The sequence below is a fragment of the Halichoeres trimaculatus genome, unplaced genomic scaffold, assembly GCF_033239565.1.
Source record: "Halichoeres trimaculatus isolate MK-OKI-2021-1 unplaced genomic scaffold, fHalTri1.1 fHalTri1_scaffold_8, whole genome shotgun sequence".
NCBI classification, from domain to species: Eukaryota; Metazoa; Chordata; class Actinopteri; order Labriformes; family Labridae; genus Halichoeres; species Halichoeres trimaculatus.
This window is the reverse complement of record NW_027437186.1, coordinates 1,118,207-1,142,138: the sequence shown is the minus strand read 5'-3', so window position 1 is coordinate 1,142,138 and position 23,932 is coordinate 1,118,207. Positions and strand designations below refer to the sequence as shown.

Genomic DNA, 23,932 nt, shown 5'->3' with positions numbered 1-23,932 from the left:
AGCTCTTCATTGATTATCCATTGGTCTTCATATATAAAGAAAAAGTCACCACCAAACAAAAAGGTCACACACACCAATATTTCGTTAGACTGCCTTAAACTTTGATTACGGCATGCATAAGCTGTTGCATTTTGGGTATGAAAGGGCGTGACTGTGTTAGACATACTGATGGATAGCTATTAGCTATCATAGTAAAAATTGGATCCATCAGTGAGTGAATGTGAGAGCGAATGGGTGTGAATGGGTAAGTGTGACCTGTGGTGTAAAGCAGCTTTGAGTAGTTCATGACTAGAAAAGCGCTATATAAGCTCAAGTCCATTTACCATTTACCATTTACCATTGTTTCAATAAGCTTCTGCAATGACACAGGATTTATTACCATCCAGTGTTTCATTAATTTTCACCAAGATCTTGCATTGATGATGGTAGAGTCTGACCACTGCGCAAAGCCTTTTTCAGCACACCCCAAAGATTCTCAGCGGGGTTAAGGTCTGGACTCTGTGGGGACCAGTCCATGTGTTTAAACAATGTCTCGTGCTCCCTGAACCACTCTTTCACAATTTGAGTCTGATAAATCCTGGCGTTAGCTGTGTCCCAAATTCAGGGTCAATTAACATCCTCACTTGCATTACTTTTCAAACATACATAAACCAAAACTTTACATTTAAAACAGGATGTTCGTAACACTTATTTTCTTTAATTTTTTACTTTTTATTACCTTTTTCTTTATTAATAGAGTACAGAACCACCATATACATGTTAAAGTTAAGCAACAACGTATATTTTCTACATTTGAAGAAGTGCTAGGTACTGAATTAATTGAATGTATTGTTCAAATTCCCTGTAAAAAAAAAAACAATGAAAAAAAGTTATACACCACCAAGTAAGTTTTATTCCTCAAAGAATTGAACATCGTACTTTCATAGTTAGAACATTTGTAAAGAAGAACTGTTTTTCCTCAGTGTATTACTTAAAAAGAGCCCAAACAACACATTTTTACACAGTTAAAAAAAACACACAAAAAACTTCAATGTTTTAGAAATACAATCACATACCTCCCCCACTCATTCCCCCACTCTTCCTAAAAATGCACCGTCTGTTTCTTCTTCACACCATCTCGGCTCTCTAACACCCCCATCTTCACCCCCACCCTTCACATCCTCCACCACCACCCCCTCTCCATAACAGCAGACCAGGTGAGAAGTGAGCTGAGGAAGATCAAGGCTAGGAAGGCCACGGGTCCTGACGCCATCAGCTCCAGACTCGTGAGGGACTGTGCAGACCAGCTCTGTCAGGTGCTACTGCACATCTTCAACCCGAGCCTGAGCCTGGAGAGAGTCCCAACTCTGTGGAAGATTTCCTGCGTGATTCCTGTCCCAAAGACAGAGCACCCCAGGAAGCCCAACCACTTTGGCCCTCACTTCTCACCTGATGAAGACCCCGGAGAGGATTGTTCAGAGGAACCTCAGCTCTGAGAGCAGTCACCTCCAGAAGTTCTCTGATGATACGACCATCGTTGGATGCATACCGCGGGGGGGGCGAGCTGGAATACAGGACTGTCATCTCTAATTCTGTCGACTGGTGTGACGTGAACCACCTCCAGCTTAACGCCAGTAGGAGATGGTCGTGGATTTCTGCAGGACGGCACCCCAGACTGCACCTGTGAGCATCCAGGGTCTGGACGTTGAGATGGTGGAGTCCTACAGATTCCTGGGTGTTCACCTCAACAATAAACTGGACTGAACACACAACACAGAAGTCCTGTACAAGAAGGGCCAAAGTGGTCTCCACCTGCTGAGGAGACTGAGGTCCTTTGGAGTGTGCAGGACTCTGCTCAGGGGCCTCAGTTATAAAAGAGTGCGTAGAATTCTCACTAAAAATGAACTTGCGCACAAAAGCTGAAAATGGTGTATGCAAAAAAATAATCAGATTTATAAAACTTTGCTTAACCACACCTGCAAGCACTTTTCCCATCTTACTTACCGCCCTCTACACACCCACATTTTACCATCAATGGTCAATGCAAATGAACTTATGAATGGATTTGCATATAAATAGGCCTGCCGATCAATGGCATTTAACATTTAACCATGGCAGAAAAGACGAGGAAAGGGAACTTCTCAGAGACAGAAATAGAGGTACTTGTGGGTGAGGTGGAGGCAAGAAAAATGATTTTATTTGTTGGTCACAGTAGCGGGATCACTAATAAAAGAAAGTAAAGTAAGTGGCAGCACGTTGTCTCTGCCGTGAATGAAGTGAGTGCCACAGAGCGATCTGTGGCGGATGTCAAAAAGAAGTGGTTGGACTAAAGGTGGAGGCCAAGAAGAGAGTGGTGCGGCACCGGGAGAGTATCTTTGCTACAGGTGGGGGCAGGGGCACACCTGAGCCCACACCGCTGAACAACAAAATCGCCTCCATACTTGTGCTACACGATTTGGGGAAAGGTGCGATTTGCGATTAGGTGGACAATATTGCGATTGCGATTTAATAAAAAAAAGTTGTGTCATGATGAGTCTACAGACTTGCTTGGTTATTATGGAGAAAAATCTGAATTGCATGTGCTGACATTGCCATTGCAATTGCGATTGCGATTGCGATAATCGTGCAGCCCTACTCCATACTTGGGACGGCCAGCGTTTGTGGCATCGGGTCCGAGAAGGAGGGAGACACGGATTTAGCAGAGACCACAGAGGAGACTGATAATGTGCATTTTTATCATTTTATTAAATGTGTAAATGACATATTCCATCAGACTTGTCAAAAAGGTAACTCATGTGTTGTGTCCTCCTCGGTCATGTAACAGATGGAACCGGTGGGTGAGGAGGAGGTTCCGGGCATGGTGAACTCAGCGGGCACAGCGGGCATGGCGGGCTCGGCGGGCTCAGCAGGCACGGCGTGTAGAGTGGCTGAAGGCCTGGGTGAAGGCCTGGATGTCCCCAGCTCTAGTGACCCAAGCGCATGGCGCATCTGGAAGTGGCCGTGTCCCGACCGATGCGGTCCTGAAAACACAAAGGGACACAATCAGGGCGATAAATAAAGTCCGAGACGAGCTCCAAATAGTTTGCACAGTAATGAACAACATGTGTGATGCCATGTCTGACATTTCCAGCTCTATTAAAGATCCTGTTAAGAAATGAAACTTACTTGCCTTCTTATTGCATACGCTGCATGACACCTTCATGAAGCCTTGCTCCTTGTTGAAACTCCTCATGTCGGGGAGGTGGTTGTGGTTCAGGATCCTCATGGTGTGGGGAAGGGAGGCCAGGTGGGAGGAGAATGCCATTTCTCAGTGCCACGTTGTGCAGAACTCCACAAGCCCTAATAATTTTACAAACTTTCATAGGGTGATAGAGCAGTCTGCCCCCCAAGCATCCAAACACCTACACTGACTTTTGAGGAGGCCGATGGCTCGCTCCACACAGGAGTGCGCACAAGAGTGGACCACATTAAAGCGCACCTCCTCCGCGCTCTGAGAGTCGGCGAAAGGGGTGAGGAGCCAGCGTCTTAGGGGGTCGCCACTATCACTTGAAGAATTAAAAGTATAAAAAGAATAATCAATATCAGGCTTTAATAGTCAGAATTTCTGCAGTGGTGTTTGTTTTTACCGAGGAGCCAGCTATCACCTGCAACACCTGCCTGCAATCTGTTCCCTACACTGCTGTGCGTCAGAATGAATGAGTCGTGTGTTGACCCAGGCCACCGTGCCACTAAATTTGTAGAAACCATACTTAAGGTGCAAATAATTTGTACATTGATTGTATGCACATTTTTTCTGTTTACATAGAGGAATTCATTTTCACTTGATGCCCTTATAGCCAGTGAGTGCAGTCAATTGCGCCGGTTACATTTGGAAAACCGGACATTGCTGCAAATTGCCGTTTGATGTTGGCCTGTTCACCCACAGTGTAAGGAAACTGGATATATTGACTGGTCATGTTTATAATAATAATGCCATCCAAAATGGTTAGAATTATGTTGCTGAGGGAAGGCTGTGATATGCCAGACCTATAAGGACAATTTAATTGAATTGTATCATATAGAGATGGGCTTTAGAAAGAACATGAAAAAAATATATATATATATTTTTAATAATATCACACACATACCTGTCGGCTAGTTCCCGCTGAAAGGAGCCGGTTGCCAGAAACCCCAGAGTGGTCAGCAGCTGAATAGGCACCGGGATGGTGCTGTTCCTGCGGGTGGATCTTTCTAACATTGGGCCCAGTTCAGCACATAGATCCAAGAGCACTGCTTGAGGGAATCTAAATGGGCTTATTAGCCAGTCATCATCATGGGCCAGGAAATCCTCGTGTTCCCTAAAGACTCTCTTCATCCTGATTTTTCCATTTGCGTGATCTTCCAGCCATGCCAGCGCATCCATTGTGGCGCATTACGCACAAATGTCACGGCACTATTTATATGCTTATTCAGTAATTACACCAAATGCTAAACACCTTGTTCCAATACTAATTAATCAGTGCTTTCCTATAACCTGAACATGAAAGTATGATACATGCACATTGTGCATACAGTATGGCTCACTTAAGGAACATACTTAAAGACTCCAGACTTGGTGTTTGTGATTACCCAGATCTATAAGTCTGATATATGATGACAGTGAATATATGAGATGAATCGGGCTCCAATTCACCACCTTAAAGGGATAGTTCAGTTTTTTTTTAAGTGGGGTTGTATGAGCTCTATGTGACCACTAAGGACATTAGATACAGTAGAAAGTAGAAAGTTGTCTCCTCTTTATCAGTGAGACACAAACTGTAATCGATGGTGACGAGGAAATAGGCGCTAACAGGGAGAGACCGTACCAAATTCAAAGGCTATTTTCTCTGCCTACAAGAACTCAAATCAAAAAGTAATACCACAGTTTAAGAGTACGCTACATAGAATATTTTTTAAGTGTATTAAGTCTTCGGAAATATAAACATTTATCTGGACCTAACTAACTGGTCATGTATCCTTCCACGCAGCACTAGTGCGCTCCGTCCCCCTCCTCCTTTCAGCTGTAGGGAATGTAAACAAGCTATGCTTCGAGCGCTGGTTTTAGCCTTGTGTAAGTTTGATCAAGTATCGTAATTCTTTTGTTTGTACTCTAAGGATTGTGAGGCAGCGTAAGAAATTCCACGGACACTGGACATCAAGACAGAGTCGGAAATACTCAGTGGTGTAAATGTCTGAGCTGTGACTCAATGCCCACGGATGCTGAGTGTTACTGCTGTCACGAGTGGAACTTGGTTACAGACACTCTTCAGGATTTGTCTGAGGACACTGCTGGCTCTCAAGCCGTCTGTATAACTCATCACACAGATTTCCCTGCTCTTCTGAATTCCGGAGTGTCCTGTAACAGCAACAACAACAACAACAGTTGTGGCAGCGGTAACACTCAGCATCTTGATGTCCAGTGTTCGTGGATGTTTCCTCTGTATTCCTTTCAGTCTCCATCTGTAGCAGCTCCTCTTCTGTGTGCTCCGGTTCATGCTGGTATCCTTTTGGTTCCAAAGTGAATGAAACTTCATCGTCACTGTCATGGTCACTCATTTTGAATTTCCTACGCTGCCTCACAATCCTTAGAGTACAAACAAAAGAATTACGATACTTGATCAAACTTACACGAGGCTACAATCAGCGCCCGAAGCATAGCTTGTTTACATTCCCTACAGCTGAAAGGAGGAGGGGGACGGAGCACACTAGCGCTGCGCGGAAGGACACGTGACCAGTTAGTTAGGTCAGGATAAATGTTTATATTTCTGAAGACTTAATGCACTTAAAAAATATTTGATGTAGCGTACTCTTAAACTGTGGTATTACTTTTTGATTTGAGTTCTTGTAGGCAGAGAAAATAGCCTTTGAATTTGGTACGGTCTGTCCCTGTTAGCGTCTATTTCTTCGTCACCATCGATTACAGTTTGTGTCTTACTAAGGGAGAGGAGACAACTTTCTACTGTATCTAATGTCCTTGGTGGTCACATAGAGCTCATACAACCCCACTTCAAAAAAACTGAACTATCCCTTTAACATGTGCCCCGCCACTTACCCTGTCTCTGAAATGTTCGTACTCAAGGGTCAAAATTAACGTACTGGTGCGCACATTTTACCGCCAAGTTTTTTTTATAAATCACAAACTTGGCGTGAAAAGTGGCTTACGCCACTTTCAGGCCCTGTTTTGTACGTAAGCAAGTTTTATAAATGAGGCCCCAGGACTTTTTATGACCCTGTGGTAGCTTCTGCACTTTTCTATGCAGTGGTCTGCTGGGAAGCAGTTGTATTATTTTTTGAGGGACAATCCAAAAGACTCAACAATTGTACAGCATCTAGTAAGGAATGTCTGCAGTTTAAACTGAGCTGCCAGTTGTCCCTCCTGTCCCCTCAGCTTTGGGGGAAACAGAATCGTAAATAACAGAACGACAGGTGACAGACATTGCTTTCAATGTCTTCAAGAGTACAGGGGATGAAGCTGGACACTGCTTGCTGAATGTTATAATGTTGCCGTTTAGATCATTGAGACCTTAAAGGATCTCTCGGGTCCCAGTAACATTTTCACATTCAAAGATTTCCTCTTTCTGACTGACAAATGAAGACATGATCACATCCTGCCAGTCTCTCTCCTGAAGTATCGGCTGACATGCAGGTCCAAGGCCAGCTATGACCGAAATAACATGGAAACATCTGCGGACACAGCTTCTGTAGCTCAGAAAAGAACAGCAAATCAATACGTTGTACTGAGGAAAAGATGTCTTGATTATCTGGAAAGCCCAACACCATAACATATAAAAAAAGCTGCTTCTGACTTGGAGAGAAGGTCTGTAGGAGGTTTTTTTAGGGTCTGTAAAGGTTTTACTGGAGGTCTTTGGAGGTCTTTAGGGGTCTTTAGAGGTTTAGAGGACCTAGGGGGCTCACTTTGTTCAAGATGGCTTGTTTTGAATTAAGTTTTTTGGATTCAGGATGACTGAACTCCTTGGCTGTTTATACTCTGCGTCTTCTTCCTCAATAGTCTAATATCAAGTTATTAGAAAATTCAGTGATGAAGTATTTAGGCAGAAGAATTAGGGGCCCATTCCGACGAGGCCTGCAGGAGGCCTGAAGGAGGCCTGAAGCACCAGAAAAAGTTACTACGCAGGAAGCATGGACAGGGACAGGAAAAGACTGAACAGACTGGTCAGGAGGGCCAGTTTTGTCTTGGACTGCTCCCGAGACTCCCTGGAGGAGGCAGGTGAGAGGAGGCAAAGCTTGCATCCATTATGGACAATCCCTCTCCCCCACTGCATGAGTGTGGGGGACTTGAGTAGCTCCTTCAGCAGCAGACTCAGACTCCCATCCAGCAAGACAGAGCACTACCACAGGTCATTTCTCCCAACTTTAGTACGACTTTGTAAAACACAAACCTGAACTCTCACCTCATGCCATCCCGCATTATAAACACAGGCCTTTTGCACATTATCCCAGTACTCACAGTTTATTGTTCAGTACTGATCTTGTGCTGATTTGTCCTAATGTAAATATTTAGATAGACACTTTTTTTCTATTGTTTCTATATTTTCTACTTTTCTATTTTTCCTACAAATTTGTAGTTCATATTCTTCTTAATTATATTTCTCATTGTTATTGTATTTACTGCAGCTGCTGTGACAAAAAAAAATCCCTCATGGGGATCAATAAAAGAATATTCTATTCTATTCTATTCTATTGTTGTTGCTTCACATCTTGATAAAATAGGACTCCCTCTGAAGTTTGGTCGTGTCCATCTTCGGCGTTCATGCGCAGTGAATCTTGGGATATGCGAGGCTAAGAAGGATTCACTGAAGCCGTCCTTCACAACACCCGAAAAGGAGGCTGGATTTGTCGGGCGCATTTTGGAGGAGCCTTTGAAATGGAACAGCCTTCAACGCAAGCGTGATGTAATCGGTCTTCAAATTCAGCCTTTGTAGGTTGCAGTCCCTGAATTGGGACACAGCCACTGTCATCTAGAAACATGGCCGTGCCATCAGGGAAGAGAAACTCCACTGATGGAATAACCTGGTCACTCAGTATATTCAGGTGGTCAGCTGACCTCATTCTTTGAGCACAGACTGTCCCTGAGTTCTACTGCTGTTTTTCTTCCATTTCATTTCACCTTACGTTTAAGTGATTGCCAATCATGATCATTCAGGATTTTTTTCCGGCCACATTTCTTCCTGGAAGATGATGGGTCTCCACTATCCTTCCAGTTTTTAATAACGTGTTGGACAGTTCTTAACCCAATTTTAGTAGTTTCTGCAACCTCCTAAGATGTTTTCTCTGCTTGATGCATGCCAATGATTTGACTCTTCTCAAACAGACTAACATCTCTTCCACGACCACGGGATGTGTCTTTCCACATGGTTGTTGAAGAAATGAGAAGTAACTCATTGCACCAGTTGGGGTTAAATAACTTGTTGCCAGCTGAAAGCTAATCGCCCATGCTGTCATTATCCGATAGGAGGCTCATACCTATTTACTCAGTTAAATCCAGGTGGGGACATTTCTAGGTGAGGCAGTTCTAGAATGGTTTAGAGGGAGGTGTCAGGTTATAGCTCATTAGCAAAGTGTTTCACGACCTTAATGTGCTTTTTCAATGACTTTTTCAGTGCAGTCTAAAATAAAAACAGACTTTAAATGTCTGCTGTGGAATAGAAAGTGCCATGCTTACCCTGGTATAAGATGTAGTGTAAGTATAAAAAGTACTGCAGAACTGTCTCACCGATGGATGGAGGGTTACAGAGAGAGACAGGACTTAACGTTCCCCATACAACTCCCCATGCATGACGTCCACGCAGCATGCCACTCTCTCAGTTGAAAGTTAATGTGGATCACCTGTCTCTCTCCCTGCAGTCACGTTGACAGATCTATCTCACTGCGAGGACTGCCTAGAATGGTTCATGTTTTTGACTCTGTTTCCCTTGAGCATCATCACTAAATGACTGAACAGCAGCTCATATTACAGAGGTTCATTTTTTGCACCGTTCATGGGGACATTATCTGCAAAACAATCATCAAAGGGGTAAAAAGTTTATTTATTGTTTAATTTGTGTTCACTGACCAGAAACCAGGTCCAGGAGAAAAAAAACACCAAACAGAATCAAAGACAGCCGTAACAAAGCAGCTCTTAGAAAGGAAGTGAAATAAGAAGACACTAACACAGCTGATACAGCTACGTTTCTCTGAGGGAACACACACACTCTGGATTTGTCTTCGGCATCCCTCCATCATTTCAGTGTTGATGAAACTCGTCAAAGGCCATAGGTTGTTTCATTCCAGCTCCACCAGGAGGTCTCCTTCCCCAACTGTTTCTCCTTGCGAACAGTGGACACTCTTCACCTGGGAGACAGGGGAAAAACACACACACAAGCCCACACACAGAAACATGAAAACACAGCACCACTAAAAGTCCTGGTTTGGTGGCTAATCATCGTGCTGTTACCTTTGCCTGCTTGGCAGCTGTCAAACTGTTCTGCATCTTCATGGCTTCAATTACACAGATTTCCTGACCCTCCGCAACCTGCAGTCACAAAATACACAGAGAGAAACACACACAGTGTGTAAAAAAGGTGTTTTAGGGTAAACATCAACTCCCTTTACAAAACAAGACAACAAGGTGAGAAGGTCATCAGAGTTGGAAATAAGCATTCCCTCAACTCCCTGTGCAGCACATATCAGATTCATGCTTTGTTGTGAACTATGTATAACGTCCCTATCAGTTTAGATTGGGGTCCAGCTCTAGAAGAGCTCTAGAAGAGCTGAACTTTGTGCTCTGACATGCTCTGTCGCCTGTAGGACTATACATAGACAGGTGTGTGCCTTTCCTTATGAGGTCAAAATAATAGAGTTTACCACAGCTGGACTCACGTGAAGCTGTAGGAACATCTAAAGGAGGATCAGAGGAAACAACCCGAGCTCACTTTAAACTTCATGGTAAGGCTGTGAATACTGATGAACAAGAGATGCCTTGGTTTTTCCATACATTTTCAAAAATTAAAAAAGGGAAAAAGAATGAAATTATTCAATTTTGAATGAGGCTGTGACATAAAGTGAAGCTCTGTGAAAACTGCTCTGATGAACTGTGTGTACAGCAACCATCTCCAGTCAAAGAATGAGTAAGGATCCAGCTGTAGCTACAGCTTCTGCCCCTGAGGCTTCCACTTCATGTCAAACATACAAGTAAGGGTCTGCTCATCATAATCATCATCATCATCATCACCATCTAGAGCTGTAGAGATGTCCAGAAATCACCAGTTCTTTCTGGAGGTGTTATGGTGTCGCACCGAGACTACAGACTGTCATTTCATTCACGTCTTAAGTTAATAATTGACCAATCCAAACCCCTGTTCTCCTCATTTCTGGTTTGTGTACGAGTCCATCCAATCCCGTGTCTCCCCTGCTCCGCACTGTCCTGCCCATGGTCCCGCCTCATCCTTCCCCACTACCCCTCTCACATCAGCTAGCTGCTCAGCTACTGAAGCGTTATGGCGTCAGAGAAGACCAAAGCCAGGAAGCTGACTCTCCACAGTGAAGGAAAGAAAATGAAAAAAATTTTGAGGAAAAGGCTGAAGCAAGGAAGAATTATGAGCGATACAGGTGCCAACGGAGACTGAAAAATGTATGAGCGGTGGAAAAAGCTGCAGAGGGATTTGGGACTGAAGACTGACGCTGAAACAGCTGAATTTCTGTTGAACAAGTACTTACTTTGTTTCCTACAGGGGGAGATTTCAGCTGAATAACTCTGGTTAGTCTGTGCCCATACTGGCTAATGACTTAACGTTGCTGCACGGAACAGGTAAGCTCTGTTAATAGACTTTAGCACAAGTTAGCAACACATCTTTAATATTGTAAACTGAGCTGGTGAAGACACGCCGAGAAAGGTAAAGCCTCGCCCACAGTCGGCTCTGCTCTGATCAGCTGGCAGTGTCAACGCCAGACCTGCTTCGCCGGCTAATTCATGGTTTTCATGGCAGGCTGCGTTTTTCAAATGTGTCTCATCAGCCAAACTGGGTTTCAGATTGTAGACCATAGCTGTAACACACGTAATTAAGTTGTATTTATAAGCCATTTGTAACTTGCAAACAGCGATAAAAAGCAGTGTTCCCCCTAAGTTTATAGTTGGGGCAGCGGTATAGAGGGAAGGCAAGCTGACATAAACAACAATGAAAAATAAATCTGTAGGTGTACTTCAGAGCAGAACATATCAGGATGTGTTACCGTATCTCCAGGTTTGACCGACACAACCACTACTGTGCCTGGCATTGGTGAACGAAGAATGCTGCTGGTGTCCTCTGGAACTCTCTCTGGCATGAAGGAGTTTAACTCTGCAGCCAGCTTGGATAACACCCGAACCTTAAACTAAAGACAGAGAGAGTGTGTGAGGACAGGGGTCTGTTTCACAAAGCAGTTTCAATAAACTCTGAGTCTAATTCTGAACTGTGAGTTGATCTACTTTGAGATAGAAAACTCTGAGTTTTTGGTTTCAGAACAGCTGATTTGAGTAAGTTTAATCAACTCAGAGTAGTTTCACCTGGAGTTAAGCATGTGCGGACCAACCATAAACAGCCATCATCAATGGAACCCAGGTTCAATGATGAACCATGGCCACAGAGTTTAGTTTTAGTTTAGACAACTTTATTTATCCCAATGAATAAGAGAGGAGAAAGGACGCGTTTGTCACCCTGATTCAAGCAGAAATTTGAATGCGCTCATTTGAAGAGTTCGAGCATGTTTTTAGAAAAAGAGAGCAACACAGCTGCAGCTGCAAGAGAGGGAGAGACAGCATGGGAGAACACTACTGCTCGGTCAGTGTGTTAGTATACATGTAGTCCTTTACAATCTCAATAACACAATGGGGACAACCCGTTTGAATTGAATAAATTAAACTTATCAATAAGTGCATAGTGGGGGGTACCTGAATTTTTAACATTCTTTAAATTGTAGAGTAAATATTAGGTGGCTGTTTGACTGTGTAGTGGTTTTATCCCAAAAATAATGCTGTTGTCACACACAGAAATGGCTTTCTCATCTCATCAATATCACATTCTGTTAAATACCTAAGCCCAGTTAAACTAACACAGACTTCTACTCAGCCAACAGAAAGAAGAGGAAAACCACAAAGACTGGTAAAAGCCGTTTCATGGTGAGGCACACTTTTCTGCCCGCTCTGCGTACAGTTGTCTTACTTAAATTCTCAGCATGTCCCATGTTACACAAAAAAACTTCTGTTTGCACAGAAATGCAGTGCAACACACAATATCTGCTGTGAGTGAGCGAATGACTACGAGCAGTAATGTTGCAAATGTAAGGACGGATTAAGTTGTGTATGTAAATGAGACGTGAAACGCTCAAAAAGAGAACTGTCTGAAATTGTGAGCACATCTATGCGCGGTCTGATGATCGACTCCTGACTTCTCCGCCCAGTAACCAGTAACCAGTAACACCTTCACCCACGGGATCGTTGACAAAAGGATAGGAGTGAAAAAGGTCAGCATGCGCTGTGCCTGATGAACGACTGACTCTGATTTTTTAAATGAGACGGCTGAACAAATCTACGCCAAAACTGGCTTCTGACTGAATGAATGAGGAAATGAAATGGCGTGTGGCACTGAAAGAGGGCGGAGACACAGAAAAAGTAAAAGTTCAGTGAGAAAAACCTGCTCTCGACCAGGTTAGATCCAGAGACTCAGTTGTAAGAGTAACAGACACAGAGTTTTAGTTACACCTCTTTGTGAAACAGGCTTCAGTTTCCCCTCTTTCTCAGGTTTGATTAACCTCCCTTTCTGAAACCGAAAACACAGAGTTTCCATTATTTCAGAGTTAATAGACTGAGTTTTTTATTCATCCACAAAGCTGGCTTAGCTCAAAGCCTGGCTTATTTTGGTTAGCCTCGCCAACTTTAGTGAGAGTTAGGTTCCACAAACGAGGCTTAGGGCTAGCATGGCTTGGTAACCATGGTAAATTAGCCAGCGCAGAAAGCCTGGTCCTGGGTAGGCTTATGGTCAGGCTTACCTTAGCTGCATCTCAGAGAAGGTCCAACGGGCTTCTGAAAGACTCCTTGTGACTTTTTTGACACCTCCTGCTTAAAACCCAAAAAGTCAGAAGGACCATGAGGCCCCCGCTTTCACAGTGCGTATTCATACTGAAAATCAAGATCATGCATGCTTTTGCCCTTCAGCTTCACGGGAGGTTTCTGTCCTCCCTGAGCTCGCATTGGGACCCCTGTGTTATCCTGTGACAGGTGTACCGCCCCAGTCATACTAGACTAGAATAACTGTGAATGAAGGCATGTCAGATACTGTCTGTCAGTGATGCAGTGCTGTCAGTGGCTGAGTGGTTAGAGTGCAGGACACAAACTCGCAGTGATCTGAGTTTTACTTTTGGCGTGGGTTCGATCCCACCAGTGGTAACTATTTGAAAATATCTGATTTTCTTTCTTCTGTCACCCTCAAAGTACAGTCAATATGTAACAGAATAAAGGCACAAATTGTCTTGTGATATAAAAGGTGACAACAGCCACATTTTTCCATGATAATACCTTCCTTTTACCAGCGGTCCATTCTGATCATGATGACAATGTAAAGGTGATTCCAAATGGTGAGATAACTTTGTGTTATCTCACCAGATATAAATCAGATATTTTCAAATAGTTACCACTGGTGGGATTGAACCCACGCCAAAAGTAAATCCCAGATTACTGCAAGATGGCGTCCTGCAATCTAACCACTCAGCCACTGACAGCACTGCATCACTGACAGACAGTATCTGACATGCCTTGATTCACGGTTATTCTAGTCTAGTATGACTGGGGCGGTACACCTGTCACAGGATAACACAGGGGTCCCAATACGAGCTCAGGGAGGACTGAAACCTCCCTTGAAGCTGAAGGGCAAAGGCATGCATGATCTTGATTTTCAGTATGAATACGCACTGTGAAAGCGGGGGTCTCATGGTCCTTCTGACTTTTTGGGTTTTAAGCAGGAGGTGTCAGAAAAGTTACCAAAAGGTCTCAATTTATGGTTCCCAACAAGAACATCATTCATTGCAGTTCTAGATTAATTTAATGTGACACATGCAGTTCACAAGGAGTCTTTCAGAAGCCCGTTGGACCTTCTCTGAGACGCAGCTAAGGTAAGCCTACCTGGGACCAGGCTTTTTGCGCTGGCTAATTTACCATGGTTACCGAGCCACGCAAGCCCTAAGCCTCGTTTGTGGAACCCAACTCTCACAAAAGTTAGGCTAACCGAAATAAGCCAGGCTTTGAGCTAACCCAGCTTTGTGGAATACCCTCCGGGTTTTGTACAATACCCTCCAGAAAAAAAACACAACAACAACAGCAAAAAGAAACTACAATGTTATTAACAAACAACAACACAACAGCAACAAGAAGGACAGCAACAAAATCAACAACAACCACAAGAGGAACAAACCACAGCAACAACAACAACAAACCACAACAACACCAGCAACAATGTCAAAAAACAACAGCAATGACAAGAACAACAACAGCAGCAACAACAAATCACAACAACAAAAACAAACAAAAGTGACAAAAACAAAAATGACGACAACAACAAACCAGAACGACAACAATAACAGCAACAAGGAAAACAGCAGCAACAAAATGGATTGCAGGGGCCTTTAAATATAACAGAGGTAAATGTTAGTTTTTTTAATTTGAAGTTTTGAAAATATTTTTTCGTTATTTTTCCTGAAGTCATTTTTAAACAGGTCATAGAAATGTTTGAAATAAATATAAAGATAAGTAAGTCATCAGCGTACAATCCTGAGTGCACTCAAATTTGTCAGTGTGAGGCAGTCTAGGGTAGAAAAAAATGGTACTGACAGCAACAAAAGAAAAGCATAACAGAAGGAGTAAACTGAACCCCAATGCTCCCCCTGTTGGTCAGTGGTGTGTGGACGGGTATGAAACGGAAAGCAGCGAGCAGATACAGATTTGCATAAAACTGTGGCTTTACATTACAAATTAGAACCCAGCTGCTCTATGGTTTGGATTATATGCTGTAGCTCACACTGTATCTCTTTAGGAAACAAATGTCAAAGAGTTATTATAAATGACCAATACACTGTCTCAGTTTACTTTAATGCACAGCTTCTAATTTGATTTAGAAATGTGCTATTGGCTGAAGAGCTTTCAAACAGCTGGTGCTGAGCTTTTTACAGCACAGAAACCTCCACATTCACAACAGACTCCTGAACTTGCTGTGGGTTTTCATTTAAAGACTTTCTGAAAAGCACAGAACAGTTACACAACTATAATTCCACAGTGATTGGTGGCCTTACCGATGTGCCGTGGTATTGAAGGATGATATTTCCTGAAGCATCTCTGTGAAGACACTTTAAAAAACAGAAATTAAAAATGATGATTTGTGATGCTGTTGAATTTAGCATTGTTCAGTTCAGCTCTAACTTTGAGCTTGCAGTAAGGTAGAAATTATTCTGTGTTTGAGTTACCTGTAGTGTTCTCTGTGTACCGTTAATGCTGAGTGGTAACAGTGGGGAGGCCAGATTCCACTCTCCTACGACTTCCACCTTTCCCCCGTTTGCCTGGACCTATAGAGACCCACACCAATTCTTTTTTAGGCTAATTTCATGAAGGGAGCTGAACCCTGATGGAGTTCTTTCAGGATGTTTTGCTTCTTCAGTTTTTCAGTTCAGAGCTATGTTGAGTCTTATAATAGCAGAGAAGCAGAGAAGCATAAGGAAAACTTAAAGATTTCATTGTTTATTACTTACAGTATAAAGATTTCCTGACTTGATGACATCCACAGAATAGTTTTTTCCCCCGAGCTCCACACACAGCTCCCAGCTGCAGCACTCCACAGGGACCGAGGACACCCTGCAAAACACACATCAGGGCTTATTTTCTACAGATTAAGGCTGAGTGCATCCAGCCTTTAAAATGTGGAGCAACAGTTAACTGAATGCATACAGGTATAAACAGGGTCTTGGATCCTGGAAAAAAAAGTTTAATCTTTTTAAATCTTCAAAAGGAGGAATCAATGCGGCTAAACCTGGAACTATTGGTCTTGAACAATCATGCCCAACTGTCTATCCCTTCATTAACATCCGGGAAGCTTGTTTGCGCCTTCATCTCTTCCAGACTGGACTACAGCAATGCCTCCCTTATTGGCTCCTCTAGCAAAAATCTCCAGATAGCAGTACGTACTGATTTTCCCAAAATGTAGCATGTAGTATACAGTATGCAAACAAAAGCGAAGTTGCAGTATGCAAAAAAATACCCAGATGATTTAGGAAACAATTCACAGTATGCATCAGACCAGTCTGCTTCACCTTCTGTTGCTCACAATGCAAAGCGCTTGAATTGAAAATGACTGAGAGCGAAGCTTCAACAATCGGAGCAGCAGACTAATACAAATATAAGAGCCTCTACTTTTTATCTTTACCTTTTCAACAACACAATAGTGTGTAATAGCTTGTAAAAAGGTCTGTTGTTGTTTTTTCATTAACGGTTTGTAATGACCGGGCTGCGGCATTATTAGTGTAAACCACTGCCAAGTCTAGTATGACATTTTACTGTTACATTCTGTATTTCACTTCTGTATTTCCACAACCTTAAATTTTCCTGCTTCTGCTCATACTTAATACTGCATTGTGTGTGTGAGATGTTTATCCTTGATGTGTTTTTTTCTTTTAAGTGGCCCTAATACACCGTCGTACTTTGTCACGAAATGATAAGTAATTCCCCTCCAAAACAATAAGTATTCTCAACCATTGACTTTCATATAAAATGCTGCTTCTGGCAATGTTTTTGCGGATTAATAACTGAAATGTCAACATGTCGGCTATTCATGGTTTGTTTTGTACAATTAAAATTAAGTTTGGAAAATAAATCATGTAAAAAATAAAATAAATCCTATTTCTGCTTTGCTACATAATAAACCTAACAGAACAGTCATAGTACACACTAAATTCAAGTGTAGTAGGCAGTATGCAGTACCTACTACATATCACTTTCATACACAGTATGTAGTAGAGGAATTCGATAACAGCCTGCAGGGAACCAACACCCTACCCTCACCACCGTAGCTGGACCAAGCACACAAAGCACTGGCTGCTAAACCTACGCCAGGAGAGACACCACAGGACGTTATTATCAGGCTACACCACTACCAACAGAGGAAGATGATTACACGGGAGGCCAGATCCAGAAGAGGTAAACTACAATACCGGGGGGTCTCAGATTGCTATTTTTGAGGATTATACTCCAGTAGTGGTGGACCAACAAAGCAAGTCATGGGAGGTGCTTTCAGAGCTTTACAATCTTAGCTTCAAACTAGCCCTGCTATACCCCGCTAGGCTAACCGTCACAACCAAGGGGGGGAATTCTCCTTGGTTGAAGAAGCCGAACAATTTATTTCTTCCTTGAGCTCTGGGTCCCCCTAGTTCCACTCGGGATGCTTTTCCGTGCCTTTCCTCTCAAAATTCAACCACCGGTGACCCGATTCTGACAGGGGCTAACTAGCCTACAGACTTTTTCATGATGCTACACTCAAGTACTTAAACTGAGAGATCACTGTCGACTATGTCTGCACTTTTGTTGACTTTCCATCCTTGAGGCAATGGACTCATTGATGACACTCAAAGGAGATATGACTTTTATCTAAAGTCATTTTCATTTCATACTGGTTTGGGGTCTTTGTCACTAGTTGTCTGCTGCATCAAGCCCAATGTCATTTCTCTTAATCACAATCGACTATGTCTGCATTTTTTTTCTTCTTCTTGACTTTCCATCCTGGATCGAGGCTATGGACTCATTAATGGCACTTCACAGAGATCCAACTTTGTTTATATTTATTCAATTTATTTTAATTTTTCTCTTTTTTTCGTGTTGATATCTGATAGCTATTTGGTTAACATGTTTTTTCATGCTTTAAGTGCAAGAAGGTGGCTTAGAAGTGCACTGTTTATATGATAGTTCTGCCTTGTATGACAAATTCTGCCTTGTATGATAAATTGTGCTTTTTGATTTTATAAGCTGTTGAGTTCATCCAATAAGCACTGTCCCCTATGGACATTTTCAGATGATATATTATAAAGCAAATTTTGTTCAGCCTGAGCAATTTCAGATTCCAAATACTCGATGCGGTGATTCATCATTTTGTTAAGTTTTGAAGAGAGGGTGATAGCTTCATTTCTCATGCAACCTTTAACTTGTGTGTCCCATACATAATATTCTAGGGCAGGGGTGGCCAACCTGAGCCACATGTGGCTCTTTGCCTTTCAGTGTGTGGCTCTTCGATCCATTCGTAAAATAAATAAACAAATACAGCCACAGCCACAGTCTCTCTGTTCTGTTTCTATTGCACATCCATCTTCCATTCCCTGTTGCAAATTGCACATTTTTTATGACATTTATTCAGTGCACTATCTTCCTAACTTAAATTGTGTGTATATTTTGTATTTACTCTGTGCAGAGTTCTTTATTTAATATTGTAATAATTATTATTCTTTTTCTACTACTTAAACTCTATTTTTCTACTCTTGTTAATTCTATCCACGTTTGTACTGAGAGAGTGCAGTTTAAACCGGAGTCAAGTTCCTTGTATTCTTGAAAATACTTGGCCAATAAAGATGATTCTGATTCTGATTCTGATTCTGATATAAATATTTATAAATTGATGCTTAAGTTGGGATCAGTATTGATCCTGCATGGCCAGCTGTACACTGCAGGCGTACAGTCCTGCAGGCGTACAGGAATGCCCCACCACCACCACCACCACCACCCTCAAAGTTGACAACCCTACATGTGTGTGATGTGGCTCTTTGTAGGAGGCTACCACAGTCATTTTTGTGGCTCTTGGTCTCTGAATGGTTGGCCACCCCTGTTCTAGGGTCACTGATTGAGCTTCTGTTGGTGCTGATGAATTCCTCTTGCTCTGCATCTATTCTGTAGATTTGACTTTTTCCACGATGTTAATGACGGGAAGACTTGTTGCCTTTCTGTGACAGGGTTTTAGAAACGACAGTTGGCCTAATGCATGATAAATGAGCCTCATACATGCTCTGGTGGAACCTAACTTTTCGGCGACCTCACCTCACAGCTCCAAGGACCTTTTGTGAACGGAGCTGCGCAGTGATGTGGATCGCTGCTGCTGTGGCTAACAGCTCACTGCATGTTTCCTGCTTCAGCTGATGACCCTTGAAACCATCGGGATAAACCTCAGGTAAGAAGTTGGTGCTGATGTCACCAGAGATGAAGCGAGGGTGAGTGATGATTTCCCTTAAGAGGGGGATGTTATGGGTCACACCTAGAGAAAGAAACAAACTCTGAAAGCTAAAACCAATCTAGAAGTTAACGCTTGAGGTGAATGAGTGAAAATGTGTTTGTTTACCTCTGATGACGTAGTTATCAAGAGCTTCTTCCATCTTTGAAAGAGCTTCGGCTCGTGTAGTGCCATAGGTAACCAACTACAATAAACAAAAAAGGAAACTGCTGAGAAACTACACATCTCTGTGGAATCTGTTTGATTTATTTTTTCCAGACCAAATGTTCTTAAGAATAAGGCGTTTAATGTTTCAGAATTCCTGACCTTGGAAATCATGGGATCATAGTAGATACTGATGTCACTTCCCTCTTGGATCCCACTGTCCACACGGACCTGACCACACAAGATGAAAGGAACATTTTCATACAGCAGGTCTATTTTAGGTCTCTTAAGGAGTCTGATTGGAAAATTTTGGTAGCAGGAGTGAAATCTGAAAAAAAGATTAAATAAACAGTTACATACGTTGCTTAGGTTGATTGGCTCTTGGTACTGAGACAGCCGTCCAATGGAAGGAAGACCAAATGACTTGTAAGGATCCTTCAACAAACAAAAAAAAAATCTGTTATACCATCACTAATAGGACTGTGTGGCTCTTTGGTTCAGTTCTGTCTCTGAGAATACACAAACACACACAAACACACACACAGACACACCTCAGCATAGACGCGACTCTCCACTGCCCAGCCGTTTATTGGGATATCCTCTTGTTTGTGCTGAAGTTTATAACCCTTAGCGACCCTGATCATCTGCTCCACCAGGTCGAGGCCAGTGATGCACTCTGTGATGGGATGTTCCACCTGCAGTCAAAGGTTGAACAGAGAGACACAGGTTTCTGCTAGGCAGCTGCTGGTGTGCTGGATGTGCAGGACTCATTAAATCCATTAACAGTTACCTGAGCTCCTTTGAAGGTGATACAGCTCCATCTCTGAGCTCTCCTCGTTTCCTTCAGACTCTTTATTTAGGTGTTAAAATGACAACACTAACAGAAACAAGCTATTTAACAACTATTTACTGAAGGGTAGCTTTGCAAGATGCCATCAGTTCTTCGCTTTAGAGCTTTACAGCTGGCTGCCATCCGGACCCTCACTTCAAAACCATCTACAAGCTAACCTGGGGCTACAGTTATGCCTTTATTCATTTAGACACATTCCATTATCCAAACTGCTGTGCTGTTCTTCTGACTAAATGATACATAAATCTTGGTGTGGAGGACCAAAACTACATATACATACAAAGTAAATGTGGAAATGGAATAAAATATTTGTAAATGAGTAAATAAAAGTGCCCTGTTGTCATATTTATTTGTTTATTTATATTTATTTATTTGTTTATTGTTTGAGGCAGACAGTTCCATGCATGAAATACAGCAGAAAATAAGATTCAAATGAGGGGGGCAGTCCTAAGCGTGTCTTGGGTTGCAATGTTTGCCTATGGGTGGATCCACAAGTGAGTGCAGAAATGGACTAGATGTGCCTGCCAACAGCCACAGTAAGAGGAAATAAACATACGACTCTAAATAGCTGTGTTTCCATTACGACTTACCTCAAAATTAAAGCAATATTTCTGAAGTTTTGTTAAAGTACATTTGTGCCTTGCTGGTGTTTCCATTACAACTAGAATTGTGCACAACTCGAGTTAAATAAAACGCAACGGCCGTCCGGACGCTGCACTGATGATTATGCTGATTCATGAATTTTATTTACTGATCAAACTGTCGGTCGTGATCTCGCCAACTCAAAACAGGCAGAACAAAACACTGAATGAAACTTGCCACCTCTTGCTCATCTGTTCTCTCACACACACACCTCCCCCCATGCTGGACTCTTGCCCATACCTGTCAGCACTTCCATTTTCTAAGCCTCTCTCCCACTGAATTCCCAATTTGGAATTTCTCACAACTTTCTCACTAATTTTCACATTGATGCTGTAACGGACTGACTACTGGGAATGAGAATTACAAAGCGTAGTGAATGCATCATCCGCGATCAGCAGTTCAGCACGCAACACCTGTGTGCTGTGTGTTTTCTGAGAGTTGCGGGACACACCCATGTAAAGATTAAAAACAGGGCCAAGGGTTACTTTTTTGTCCTAGTTACCCGCATACGGTCTTCCTGACTACTTTTGACTGGCATGCTGGCAGTGTCTACCACAAAAACAACAAATACATATACAGTGGAGGAAATAAGTATTTGACCCCCCGCTGATTTTGAAAGTTTTCATACTAAGAAATAAATGAAGAGTGTCTGATTTTCATGGCAGCTTTATTGTAACAGTGTTAGAAAGAATATAAAGAAAAAAACTGAGAAAATTACATGAAATGAAAAATAAAAATTAATTTGCATTTCATTCTTATGGAGCCACTCCTTTGTTTCCTTGGCTGTATGTTTTGGGTCGTTGTCGTGCTGAAAGACCCATCCACGACCCATTTTCCGTGTCCTGACGGTGGCAAGGAGGTTGTCACTCAAGATTTTGCAATACATGGCCCCGTTCATCTTCCCGTCGATGCGGTGAAGTCGACCCGTCCCCTTAGAAGAGAAACACCCCCAAAACATAATGCTTCCAACGCCATGCTTGACAGTGGGGATGGTGTTCTGGGGGTCATATTCAGCATTTCTCTTCCTCCAAATGCGTCGAGTTGAGTTGAGGCCAAAGAGCTCGATTTCGGTCTCATCTGACCACAGCACTTCTCCCAGTCTCTCTCGGAGTCATTAATATGTTCATTGGCAAACTTGGCCTGGATGTGAGCCTTCTTGAGCAGAGGGACCTTGCGCGCACTGCAGGATTTTAAACCATTGCTACTCAGTGTATTACCAATGGTTTTCTTGGTGACTGTGGTCCCAGCTGCCTTGAGATCATTAACCAGCTCATGCCGTGTAGTTTTAGGCTGATCTCTAACTTTTGTCATGATCACTTAGACCCCACGAGGTGATATCTTGCATGGAGCCCCAGGCCTAGGTCGATTGACAGTCATGTTGTACTTCTTCCACTTCTGAATAGTAGCACCAACAGTTGTCACCTTCTCATTCAGCTTCTTACTGATGGTTTTGTAGCCTATGCCAGCCTTGTGTAGGTCAACAATTTAGTCCCTGACATCTTTAGACAGCTCTTTGGTCTTGCCCATGGTGGAGACGTTGGAGTGTCTCTGAGTCTGTGGGCAGGTGGCTCTTTATACGGGTGACACTTTGGAACAGGTGTCTCTCATGAAGGTAATGACTTCACTGAGATAAGGAGTATGTCAATGGCCTGTGGGAGCCAACATTGCTCATGGTTGGTAGGGGATCAAATACTTATTTCCTTCAATGAAATGCAAATCAATTTTTATTTTTCATTTCATGTCATTTTCTCGATTTTTTCCTTGATATCCTTTCTAACACTGTTAAAATAAAGCTGCCATAAAAATCAGACACTCTTCATTTATTTCTTAGTATGAAAACTTTCAAAATCAGCGGGGGGTCAAATACTCATTTCCTCCACTGTATATTAGAGCCTGACCGATAAGGGATTTTTTGGAGCCAATGCCGATACCGATACTGGGGGCATAAAATAATAGCCAATATCTGATATATTGGCCGATTTCCGCTATATCAGCTGATATATATAATACATTTATTGATATACACAGGATATATACTGTATATGATCAAAAGATATTATAATATCTATATGATTAAGAAGAAGAATAAGATGCAACTTAGTTGATGTTAAAACACCGTATTATAGTCTTACATTAGATAATGGTGGGCGTATGAATTAACAGTAGTATTTATCTCTGTTTATTTTACAAAAAAAGCAACTAACACGACATTAAAACACCGTTCTATAGTCTTACATTAGATGATAGTGAACGTGTGAACTTACTGATACATACATTGTTGTTTATTTCACAAAGGTGCAACTTACACAACGTTGAACTGTTACACACTCTTTAAAACTTGCGTTAAAAAAAAAAAACTTTTTCGACCGAGGGCTACCTCATGGGAAATGAGTGGCATGAAGGGCTACATGTTGCATGACTTTCTGAACAAAATTGTACAGATATCTTTTTAATAACATCAATCATACCAGAAGTGGTAATACTACGTGAAGAGACTGCTCACAGGTCAACGGTAACTATTTTACAATGATTTACACAACAATGATGGTAGTAAGGAGCTCCATTGTGACCAGTGCCGTTTTTTGGATCACTTTCGCAGGCACCTTATGTGGTTCTTGCAGGCACCCAGGTGCCCACAGGCACCATGTTGGTGACCCGTGGTGCAGAGTTACATTGTGTTGCAAAGTCACAGCCTGCCATGGAGTAAAGCCATAAGCCACAAAGCCACCAAGCCACACTAGCCCTAAGCCTTGTTTATGGAACCCAGCTCTCACAAAAGTTAGCGAGGCTAACTAAAATAAACCAGGCTTTGAGCTAAGCCAGCTTTGTGGAATACCCCCCAGGGCCCTGTTCTACGAAGCAGGATTACTGCCTAGCGAGGTAGCTTTGAGGATAGGTTCCGGATTCCCTGTTCTACGACACAGGATCACTCCTCAGCGAAGCGAGTCTCCATGGCAACGTACGCTGAACGGCTAACCTGCTCCGGGGCAGGTTAGGTTCCAGATTGAACTCGCGGACT

At 42.5% G+C, this 23,932-nt stretch overlaps 1 protein-coding gene across 2 annotated transcripts in view; it reads right to left on the bottom strand.

Moving 5' to 3' along the window:
• Positions 1–9,032: 9,032 nt before the first annotated feature.
• The window catches only part of pcca (propionyl-CoA carboxylase subunit alpha), a 39,270-nt gene continuing 24,370 nt past the window's right edge, over positions 9,033–23,932 (bottom strand). For both annotated transcript variants that reach the window (XM_074676024.1, XM_074676025.1), the window contains 11 exons: positions 19,973–20,116; positions 19,782–19,856; positions 19,584–19,652; positions 19,386–19,461; positions 19,088–19,301; positions 15,766–15,868; positions 15,484–15,582; positions 15,313–15,366; positions 11,227–11,367; positions 9,452–9,529; positions 9,033–9,348 (listed from right to left, as the gene is read on the bottom strand). In XM_074676024.1, coding sequence (XP_074532125.1) covers positions 9,280–9,348; positions 9,452–9,529; positions 11,227–11,367; positions 15,313–15,366; positions 15,484–15,582; positions 15,766–15,868; positions 19,088–19,301; positions 19,386–19,461; positions 19,584–19,652; positions 19,782–19,856; positions 19,973–20,116 — 1,122 coding nt within the window. In that variant the 3' untranslated portion in view covers positions 9,033–9,279. The remainder of the gene's footprint in view (positions 9,349–9,451; positions 9,530–11,226; positions 11,368–15,312; positions 15,367–15,483; positions 15,583–15,765; positions 15,869–19,087; positions 19,302–19,385; positions 19,462–19,583; positions 19,653–19,781; positions 19,857–19,972; positions 20,117–23,932) is intronic.